We start from the raw sequence: 11,898 nt of genomic DNA on the forward strand, positions 1-11,898 counted from the left end.
AGCCACAAGATTTTGGGTCCTGGCGGCTTTTTTTTTTGCCATCATGGACGAGACGCAGTTGGAGTGCAAGAACGCATGTTTCCCTTGCTTGTTTCTCTCGATTCCTCTCCCTTTTTCTCTCTTATGTATAGGCCTGCCTGCCTGCCTGCCAGCCAGCCAGCAAACCAATGGCCCTTGAGAAAGATTTATTTCTGTTTCTCTTTAGTTGATCAACTACGCCACAGTTTCTGCTCTTCAGGGGCGATTTTATATCAGCTGCAACAAGTTCCGTTATATCTTATTAAATGCGGTTGGGTAGTGCGAGTACAACAGATTAAAGACCGAAAGTTTGTAAAACATCCAGGCTTCAAATGATTTCGTAGTTGTACAGCAACATTTGCAAAAAGAATAGGGAAGGGGGGAGGGGGGGGGGGGGGGGCTACGCACTTCTGTTGGGGTAACTGCTTCTGAACGCAAAAAAAAAAAAAGAAGGATTTCAGGGCACTCCGTAGGCTGGCGACATGCAAGCCTGGCCTATAAAGCAGAGCCTGTTGGTCACGCAATCCTGTGGCCTCGAAAGAGTAAACCAGGAAATGCCAAATTGCGGATTCAACTCCGCTGTTGCGAACCAGTGGGTGGACTCTCTTAGAGAAAGAGTTGCGGGACTTCGCTTTGCAGCTCGTGAAAATCCGCAAAGATGTGTGATGGTTGCTATGGCAGCAGATACGATGGCTGTGGCAGACGGCGTGGCGCTGCAATTCACGGTCGGTGGTACGGTTGTTATGAAAATAAGAGGCGGTTGCTACGAAAATCGGCTCGGCGCTGCACGATGGGCTGCCTGACGCTGTTAGAATCCCATCATGGCGGCAATCTCCGCCCCGATGGTTTCTTCGGCGACAGAAATGTCGCGCAGCAGCGTTGTGCGATGGCACATGAGGGGAGCTAACGCGCGAAATATTGTTCTAGCATTGCGTAATGTCACGGCGCAAACAAGCTTGTACATCTGGTATCGTCTTTGATTAAAATGTAAGCAGGGCCTCAGCAGTGATTTTTGGCACGGGAGGGTGATTTTGAATGGTGGCTTGTTATATTAGCCCCACAAATAGTCGCGGAGCTCAGCGCGACGCATTCCTGTTGCACTACCTTGCCACAAGAATGCGGAAAACGGGATTTCTATTGTTTCTTCCAGTAGACGTCCGCGTCCGACGCAAACAAACAATAAATAGTCAGCCACTCGCACAAGCGTGCATGCAGTAAATGTCGCAGTGGTCAGCAAAAGCGCCACCCTCTAACGCAAAAGCGAGTGTCTCTGGAGGGAAGCGCGCATCTCGCATGCACGGAATCAGCGCGCTTTGTTACGTGACCCCACACCTGCGATGTTGCAGGCAACGTCGCGAGTGACTAACGTGCGAGCGGCCGCACGTGGCTCCCTCCCCGCTTCGTGGCGGCGCGAAACAAAGGGGCCGCCGCCGGCAGGGCGCGAACGGCGGCTCGCTCTCATGTTGCCGCCGCTGCCTCGGCCGCGGGTCGGCCGCCTTGTGTCGCGAAACGGGAGCCGCGCCGGCGGCGGCGTGCTTTGGGGCCCCGCTTTGCGCCGCCGCCAGAATGCGGTCACCCGAACCCGGCATCCATGGGAGCGGACGTCACGCCAGCGGCGGCAGCGAAAACACTGCCGCTACACACGCAGCACGCGCCGGCGCTGCTTCTTTCGCGCCGCGGCCACAAAACGGCGAAAAGGCGCCACCAAGGTCGCTGACTCGCTGGGAGGAGAGGTAGCCAGCAAGCGGAGTCCGATGTGCGACTGGTATGCTCGCACACGCCGGCTGGCAGACAATTGGACGCCCGGGTGGCGCTGTGTCGGGTGACCCCAGCAGGGAACACAAAGTAGTACGTGTCGCTGCCCTGGCGACGGAGCGCTTCCAAATAAAGCCCAGTGACGCACTGCTCACGCAGCTTCGCGATCATTCGCTTTTGCAGCACCAATTATTCTCTCTATTTTCGAGGTCGGGAAGGGCGCTACTAACATTTTGAACCCTTTAGTCTCGGTTATAAAGCACACATGAGGGGCGAAAAGTGCCCCACGCCGATGTCTCTACGAAGTAACCAAAGAAGCACGAAGCATGATATGAAGTTGTGTAACGCGCATCGTAGAATTCTTGCCACTGAAACCTATTCCATACCTGCCAGGTTCGCCGGGGTGGCATTAGGGAGATCTGACCGGGAGCGTGAGGGAGAGAAGCATTCAGAGGCGCTCTGCGGGATGTGCTTCAGCTAGAAATCTGCGAGCAGGCATTCTGGGATGAAGCCGCTGTCTTCTCCACCGAAAAATTGTTGAAGGCGATGTTGCCCTCTTTGCAGTGCAGGTTGTTGACGTGCTTCTTTGATGCAGCGTGCGTATACCCACGTCGGTTCTCCCGCTGAGTGAGATGACACCACAATTGCATTCAGTGCAGAACGAATAACGCTTCCCTTTGCCAGACGCCAAATGCATCCGATGCTAGACGCCAAAATGCATCCGAACTCTGCGGTATAACGTTTCAACAATACTCGCAGGTATTTTTTACGCTCTTAGCTCAACACCATGTGTACGCCATGCACGGGACTCGCCGAAGTCAACAAAGCACAGAAAACTCCCGGGATGACGGTGGAGAGCCGGAAACGGAAAAAATGGTCCCGGAAAAAATGGTCCCGGAGAAAATGGTCCTGGAAAAAATGGTCCCGGAAAAAATGGTCCCAGTGACCATCTAGGAAAAAATGGTCCCATGCTCCAGTCGACGTGTTTCTCTTCGAGTTAGTCAGATCTGAACTTTTTTGCGGCTTTGCTTTTGTGCGTTTGCGTTTTAGTTAAAGGGTTGAAAAAGAGATGTAATGCTTTAATATTCCTACAAGGGACAGAAATTAACTCCTGTGGAGGCTAAAATCTGGATGGATGGGTGGGCGATGTATGTACAGATGGATGGATAGATGGATGGATGGTAGGGCTGAGCATCGATTAAAAATTTAGTGCAAGTAATTGGATTAAAACCGCACAAACAACTGCGAGGACTGGAACCGCCGGTTTAGAAGCTTAGTCGGACACAGCTATCTCAGTGTCTGGAAGGTCATTAAAGCTCTACGCTGCGAGGTTTTATCAGAATAGGTGTAAATTGAAATAGGGATTTACGCGCTGATGCTCCGCCTTGGTTTAGCCTTCGTTTCTGCGCAGTGCGGCCCAAACCCAACTCTCGAACGTAAAGTCATATCGAAATTAAAATATTAAAGCTAAAGCTTTAAGTTAATGTCTGGGACATCCCGTGCACCGAAATGATCGCACCGAGACATTGTGCACCGAAACGTCCGTGCGCTGAAACGTCCGTGCGCTGAAAAGTGCGTGCACCGAAATGTCCGTGCACCGAAATGTCCGGCCACCAAAATGTAATAGTAAATACAATTAAAATATACAATCTTTAACTCCAAAGCATGAATAAACAAAAGAAAAAAAGCATTCAAGAGAAACAAATAGCAACTAAGAGTGTAAGGAAAAGTTAAGGAAAAAAACGTAAAAAATTGCAGGGGGTGCTTACAACTCTGAGAATGTGAAGGCGAAATTTTCTGTTGATATGCCTTGAACTTTCGTACAAACTTTACGAAAGTTCGTACGAAAGCCCCCGTCCACGCCTGATTAGTCCCCTGGGCAGCCCCCTCTGACGCTCGTTCCTTTCACTACACATCACCAGGATCCTGTTTTTCGTGTCGGTACCTTCACCTGCCGAGGTTGTGTAGAAGCAGTTTACCCTCCTCACAACGTGTGGGTTCAAAACAGAGATGTGCTGAGATTTATGCATGCTATATGTGGTTGAGACGTCATCAATGCGAAACATCTGTGGATTAAGCTAGCGTAACGGCAAATTAGAAAATAAATATGAGAGAGGCCATGAAAGCAACTCAACCTGAGTTTCGGTAAAACAAACGTTCTTGGTGCGATTAACCGGAGTTACTCGAACAAGACTACTTTTTCCTGCCTTGGCTTCGGGACCAATTTTTCCGGGACCATTTTTTCCTACCTTGGATTTGGGACCATTTTTTCCGGGACCATTTCTTCCGGGACCATTTTTTCCGGGACCATTTTTTCCGGGACCATTTTTTCCTACACCCGGAGGAAGCCTATTGCTGCTAGTGCTGCCTGCAGCAAAATCAGGGAAAAGAGTGTGGAGAGAAGCTGCGGTAAAATAGTCGGACTCCAGCGCCACCCCCAAGCAGCTGCGTAGACGCCTTCTTATGCATATGCGGGCCGGTTCAAAGTCTGCGCATGGCTCGCTACGCTTTTTAAGCTCTTTAATTATAACTATGCCAATTCGTGTAGGATTAGATTGTGAGGTAGCTCCGGCACAATGTGGAGAGACTAGGAGGAAGATTTTGCCAAACACGGGTGCTTTTCCGGGAGATTTTTGTCTCGGCAGTACAATCGTACAAAATCATGAGAATTCCGAGTCTCCCGGGCAATTCGGATAATCTGGCAGGTATGCTAGTATTCGCACTGAACTCAATGGCGCTAAGCAAGCGAATTTCTGAAAACAAAAAGTAAAAATACCACTTATAATTGCTGGATTCGTATTGTGCAATAATGTTCTGTTTTGGATCTACGAAGACGGTAGTAACACAGGGATCTGCAACAGAGTCCACAAAAATTTGCTCCCTCCATCTCGTTCTCTCAAGGAGTCGCCACGTACACTACACTGGGCGTTTCCAATAGCGAACCCCCCCCCCGCCAACCACCATCTGAACTAGTGCTGGTAAGCTTACACTGCACGAACCGGACTGTCCACTACACAATTTCTGTTATAGAACAAAGGCCTCTGCCAACTTCTAGGCGACTGCAGCTAGCAGGTGAAAACACTACACATGCTAACCAAAAGCGTAACACTCAGAGGTGGTACTCAAGGCCCCTCCTACAACTCGGGGTGACGGGGCACTTCACCCCCTAAAGTTGTCGGAGGGACCTTCATCCGAAGGTTATTGTGAATCAGGGTCCCAGCCGGGGCGCACGTTTTTCTCCGCTTTGTTCCTTTCAACCATTTCAAAAGTTCTTTTTCCAGTTGCATGCCCCCCCATCAGCTACCCTCCCCTCCTTAAGTAGACCACAGCATATGGTGGAGCTGCTGACCAGCTCTGCCCTAGCCGTCCATATGCTGGTGGAGGGGGCCCATCTCGACAGCAAGCACCAAGGTTTCTGGACCTCTCTCGAACAATGCATGCACATTATTTGGAGAGCTGGGGCGAGCGAATACTTCTTCCACACAAGGTATTGTGCACACGTGTACGCGCACACGCGCGTGCGCGCGTGCTTGGACACCCAACCCCCAGAGGTGATATACGCCGGTGGCCTTGCCGCTACAGCTATCTAATCACTAGGCCAAAGGCTGCACCTGTTCTCAGTAATGTCACGGTATCAAGGCTTTTCCGGACGTTCTAACGACGAACATTCACCCAACTTATCACCAGGGAAACAATAAAATTATCTTCCCATATGCATAAATATTGGGAGCGAAGTAGCCGGCCGTGTTAGGTTTATTACTATTACATGTTACTTCCGAACGCCACAAAGCGGGTTGTCTTTAGCCGCAGTTCGTGAAGCACCTATTCAACCACAAATAGGTCACAAGCTGTTTATAAACAAGCGTCCGAATTGCGCTGTTTCTGAGGAAGGAAGGAGTAGAGGAAACAAAGAGAAAAGTGATATACCTAGTGGCTTTAGGTATTTGGTTTTAGGGTAAAGCCCGATATCGCCTTATTTATCGCTGCCGAATGACGTTTATAAAACTCGGGCCCAATTTACAACCGAAAAGTTTGCCAAAATATTTATGGCGACAAAACGGTCTGTTGTGAAACGAAAATACTCCATCTAAGTGAAATAGCGCCGGGTAGATAGAGCTGAACATTCCAGATAATTTATAAGGTGCAAATGTGTCACCGCAGTGAATAATTCTGGTATTAATATGTTACGCTCACCGCGGTGACGGCGTACAAAACTTGATTGGGAGTGATGTTCAACAGCGCATGACTGTAGGTAATCTCTAAAACATAGCTGTAGAATCGGGGAAAACTTCTAGGCACCCTCTATGCAACGTACAGCAAACATCCATCCACCACTATTCATGATCAAGTTGAAGTGCATGCCTTTCGATTCCCGGCCGCGGCTGACGCTTTTCTGGTGAGGCGAAAAGCCAAAACGCCCGTGTGTTCGAGATTTCGGCGCACGTTAAATATCCCCATGTGGTCAAAATTAATCCGGAGCTCTCCACTACGGCGCGCCTCATCGCGTGTGAAGCTTCGGCGCGTTAAACCTCGTTAGCAATCAAGTTAAAGTGGCCTTCAGTCGTCCAAAACGCCGCAAAGTGTGTTCGACAACCTCGAACTCCCGAGGATACCAAACCTCTGGCGCACATCACCTATGTCAAATTTTTTTGTGTGTCTCAAGCGGCATTAGCGCTGATAAGAGACAGACACGGTCCGACGCTCGGACCCTGCGTGCACGCGTGCAGAGGGAAAAGCGGATATGAAGTAAAAATAAGTGACCCAGCCTCATCATTCAGCTCGCGATGAACAAAACAACTGGGAACACAGCTGATGGGGAGATTTGAGAACAAAGGATAGGTTTGAGAGGAAGAAGAGATAGCTGAATAAATGACGGCGGAACTTAAGGTAGTCGGGAAATGTCGCAGAACAAAAGCAGGATTGGCAATGCTAGTACAGAGTGTCGAATAGAAGGAGGGAGAGCGACCTATTTCGTCTCCCCCTTGTCTCTTTCCCCTCGTCCCCTCAGGGTTCGTAACTTAATTTAAGAACAAAGGGGAAAATGAACCAAACGTATTCAAAGCTGCTGCAGCTTTACACCGGATTATATATATATATATATATATATATATATATATATATATATATATATATATATATATATATATATATATAAAACGCCCATGTGTACGAGATTTCGGCGCACGATAAAGATCCCCAGGTGGTCAAAATTAATCTGGAGCCCTCCACTACGGCGCGCCTCATCGCCTGCGTTGCGTCGGCGCGTTAAACGCTACAATCAATCAATCAATCAATATATATATATATATTGAGAGAGAGAGAGAGAGAGAGAGAGAGAGAGAGAGAGAGAGAGAGAGAGAGAGAGAGAGAGAGAGAGAGAGAGAGATGATGAAGCTTGGAAGATGGTGGGAAAACAAAACTCAATATTTTAGGCAAGGGGGCAGCGTTAGCCCCCGGCGCCAACGTTTCGGCAAGACTTGCCTTCGTCAGGGCGCCCTCACGAAGGCAAAAACTTGTCGAAACGTTGGCACCTGGCCTATGTATTACGCACTGACGACACCACGAAACTTCGGTGTCTACTACCCCAAAGATAACGACGGCGAGAATTTAAAATGGAAAGCGGTAGCTTCGTTTCAGTACATTCTTTACCTTCCACATTACTATGCAGTCGGCATGTCCATGAATCACTCGCAGCTTATACAAATATGTTTTTCGAGATTAGCATTGTACAGCAAAGAGCTGACAACGCAGTCAGTGATTTAGAGGAAGTGAAAGAAACGCGCAAACAACTAACGAATACGCACATTTCACACCGGCTAGCATCTACTGGTTTACACTAGCCAGAACTACACGTTCTGGCACTCTTATTAATAAATTCAGAACCTGATGTAAAGGCCCAAGTGAGTTGAGCACAAGTTACGGGGACAGCTTTTTTAGGGGCGAAGCCCCTCAGGGGCTCGGGCTGTCGGTGTCTGCTGTCGTCGTCGTCGTATCACGTTCACGGTGCTAAAACACCGGACACTCGCTTTCCAACTCCTCGCGCTAGAACGCTTCGTGCTTCAAAGACACGAGACATTTACAGAAAAGCTGTATACTTCTACCCCCAACGGTCTCATCTCCGTGGGCAAAAACGCCAAGAACAGAGTTATACACAATGCTTCGCCCCTCCCCAGGTTTCACGTTAGTAGAGATGGTCCAGGATTTTTTTTTTTTTTTTTTGCCAGAAGTATTGTTAACGTCGTGGCTTGTCACGCCAAAACTAAACGCAGCACCTGTAGTCGAGACGACAAAAAGGATTATCCGGTCTTGTCCTCTGGTAACGAGATCGCACTAAGGTTTAGTACAGGCGAGCCAGCGAAACGAACTGCTGTAACAGTTCGGTAACTGCGGTAACAGCGAAACAAATATTAAATTTTCTCTCTTGTTTGGTGGCTGCTATTCTTTTGCAATGAACCTTGATAAACGCTCTTTAGTGTCCCAGGCAATGTTGCAGTGAGGTCCGCTGTAACGACATTATAACTGGCTTGGTTCAGTCTAACGAAAACGGAATTAGCTGCATGCCTTCGAAGGTTTGTAAGTTTCTAAAAGGCGAAAGCTTTCACTGCAGGACACTTGAAAAGGCTATTTAGCGACTTCACATACGTTTGTAGTCAGGTTGTTTCAAAAGGTTATTTAGCGACTTCGTACACGTTTGAAGTTGTGGAGCAGTAAAGTGTTGATGCATGATGAACGTGAGCGGACTAGTTGATATCTCCCCCAATTTTTCTTCGACCTTCCCCCCCCCCCCCCCTTAAGACCGTAAGGCATTTTTAATACGATGGCGTAACTATATACGCCACCCCCCGAGTTTCTCGTGCGCGAGGTATCATTGTGCACTTCACGCTCTGTGTGGTGAAAGCTCATTATAAACCAAGTTCCCAATAATCCGCAATCGATTGCCCTAATCCGTACTGTTCCGCTCTGAATCTAATAGGCAAGTTTTCGCTTAGCAACCCGCTACCACACAAGGCCTCCGAGGAATGAGCCCACCGGCTTCCATTTTTACGCTTTAGTTCACCACATTATTAAATATAGTTGCGCCCAGTGGAGTTAACTTTTGAGGGCTCTTTCCTAGTTGACACTTGTCCGGCGAAAAGGTGACAGAATGAGCACCGCTCTGTTCAATCAGCGGCAGAGTGCAAAAAGGAGCGGGAGCTTCGAACACAAACAAAAGCTTCCCCCTCCCCCTCGCAAATAAACACACGCGAAAAACGAGACAGGTGGCAGGGGTAATTGGGAAACAGAGCGGGTGGAGAGGGCTCCGATTGAAGCCGAGCTGGAAGGGCCGCTCCCTGCGTCAAGCAAACAGGGCCAACTGGAAAAAGCACGCCGCTTGCCAGGGTGACGACACAAGATGTATCGACGCGCTCGGAATCCAAGGCGCCCTCCACGACCCTTCTGCTTTCGCCGTTGGTGATGGATGGCGCCAACTTAGTGGAATCGCAGTTCGGGAATCTATCAGGTCCTGCTAAATGATCTTCCGCCTAAACAACGGCTTGCCGCTCTTTACGCCAAGAATGAATGCTGCACACTACATTTCGCGCCTGCGGCATTTCTCCGAGGCATAGCGGCTCATCTTTCATTCAACTGCGCTAACACTGTTCCGCAGGGCTCGCGTAAAGAATTACGCGACGGGTAGTCGCTACGATTGGCCGTGCCGGTTAGACTCTGGGGCTGTATATGGCACATCCGGTTAGATTGCTTTCTTTGAACCTAACGGAGCAGCGCAAGCCAAAAGGTTCAAGAGGTGCACAGATCTTACACTTGTCCCGGTGACATTTTTACGATACAAGGGGAGACCTGAGGGGAGGTTGAGCGGGAGACGAGGTCTCACGTCACTGCGTCCCTTGACTCGACGCCAGTGAGCCGTATACCAAAATTTTTTCCTCTAAACAGCCTCTGCTATACCGCTGTCCCTTTTTGCCTAAGCCAGTGATTGGATAAGCTACGAAGCCTCACTACTGCAACGCCAAATATCCGCACGCGTTGCAGGATTCCCATCAGCAAAGCCCGCCGTCGGCTCCAGCGGATTAGAGACGCTTCAAACAACAACATTCATCCACCGTTACGTCAGAGCACAAGCGCATGCCGATCGTTCGATACCCTTCCCGGTCGTGACCGTGGACGGCACGACAGTTCGGGCAAGCAAGCGGCTGTGGAGTTCCATCACAGCGCGGCCAGGCGGCCAGATGAAAAGCGGCGGAGTCAGACAAAAAGAGCGCGGTAGCGCCAGCGGTTGGCCCCAAGGAAACGAGGAGAAAAGCGGGGTTCAATCCACTCACCGTGCTTGCTCTGCATCTTTCCCATGGTAGCGCGTCAGAGAGCAGAGCCGTGGCATTACAGCCAGGCCCGGAACAGTGCCGGCAAGCGAGACGACATGGTTGCCCAAAGAACTGGCCCGCTGTACTACACTTTTCTTGCTTTTCCTCCGCGCACTGAATGAAGAAGCCGCTCGGAGCGGGCCCCCCTCCCCTCGGCCGGCCGCAAGGCGGAAGCCGTCGGCAGCCAATGGGAGCTGGACCGGCGCACTGCTCCGGCCGAGGTGGGGCCGCTGGTGGCAGAGTCGCGACGGGTCTGGGGCTGCCTGCGGCTCGAGCCGGTGCGCGCCCGCACATCCGACGGCAGAAGCGAACGCAACGAATATCTCTCGTTTTAAGCTGCGACTGCACAATGCACGGGAGCCTTTCGGCTTACATTTGCCAATGATTGAATTTCGCGCGCAGCGCGCAGTCTGGGAGCGGAACATGTAACTGCTCGAGTTCAGAAGGACTAACGGGGCGAACAATTTACAGGACAAACTGTACAGTTTACAAGCCAAACTGGCGGCGGCCTCCCATCACCACAGTGGCGTCTCTCCCTAGAGGAAACTTGGTGGCGACTCCAGACAAACGCCTTCCCCCTGCCACCCGCCTTCAACATATCTTCCTCCCGCACTGCCTGGCTAGCCGGGCATGCATAGCCAACATACCCGAGATTTGCCTCCAATTCCCAAACAGCCCTTCAAACTGTGGAGGGCTTCCCTAACCAGCCTGGATCCGGATACACAGCTCAAACTGGTGATTCCAGCGAGGACAACCAGTCGAATCCAAAGCATCCCGGACTGGGGATTCCTTTGGCGCTGCCCACAGCAACAGCCTATGCTCGCTAAAAAACAGAAAATTGTTTCCCCTCTTACAGATGCGTCTTTGGTACGGATAGTGAAAAAGCTGTTCTACTCTGACAAAAGAATTGGATTGGGAGCTGCTTTCACCGCTTCGGAGAAAATCGAGATCAAAACATTTATATTAATTTTAAGTAATAAAACTAGAATAGTTACCTGCAGACACCATATTAAGTGGAATCTTTGCCAATTTTTGTTAAATCTATACATAAGTGGAATCGGCTCTCAAATGCTCAAGTGTTCTCTACTAATAAATACTTGCTTTTGACACCAGTGCACCCCCTGCTATAACTCCTTAGAATCTGTAGGCATTTGCGAAATAAAAAACTCTCTCTCTCTCTCTCTCTCTCTCTCTCTCTCTCTCTCTCTCTCTCTCTCTCTCTCTCTCTCTCTCTCTCTATCTATCTATATATCTATCTATCTATCTATCTATCTATCTATCTATCTATCTATCTATCTATCTATCTATCTATCTATCTATAATTTATTCTGCATGTACCCTAGCCATACTACATATTGCTAAACCATTCCGCTCTGTAGGCATTTGCGAAATAAAGAATCTCTCTCTCTCTCTCTCTCTCTCTGTCTCTCTCTCTCTCTCTCTCTCTCTCTCTCTCTCTCTCTCTCTCTCTCTCTCTCTCTCGCTCTGTAGGTCGAAGAGAGACAGAGGAGACAGGAAAGAGCAAGTACAAGAGTAGAAAAAAAAAAGAAGAACAGGTAAAAGCGTCATAGTGGAGAATGACATCGGGAACTACGGTGGGGGGAGTTTTTAACTACGGACTCTGACTACGCTGAATACGTACTGTGAGTACGAACGTCATGTTCCATCACAAAGTGTCACGCATGACTAATGTATAGTATACGTCTGTTAGCTGAACTTTAAATACCGAAAAATATCACTGTGCAGGGAAAAAACGCACCAATAT

The 11,898-nt window shown here is 49.4% G+C and overlaps 1 protein-coding gene across 1 annotated transcript in view; it reads right to left on the reverse strand.

The window, feature by feature from the left end:
- Positions 1 to 10,283, reverse strand: part of LOC144155069 (uncharacterized) — a 72,594-nt gene extending 62,311 nt beyond the window's left edge. Inside the window, exon 1 of the mRNA XM_077686304.1 lies at positions 10,095 to 10,283. Within this exon, the coding sequence (XP_077542430.1) occupies positions 10,095 to 10,119 (25 nt within the window). The 5' untranslated portion in view covers positions 10,120 to 10,283. The remainder of the gene's footprint in view (positions 1 to 10,094) is intronic.
- Between the last annotated feature and the right edge of the window lie 1,615 nt (positions 10,284 to 11,898).

The sequence above is a fragment of the Haemaphysalis longicornis genome, unplaced genomic scaffold, assembly GCF_048455015.1.
Source record: "Haemaphysalis longicornis isolate Haplotype H1 unplaced genomic scaffold, Haemaphysalis longicornis Haplotype H1 scaffold_1, whole genome shotgun sequence".
NCBI lineage: Eukaryota > Metazoa > Arthropoda > Arachnida > Ixodida > Ixodidae > Haemaphysalis > Haemaphysalis longicornis.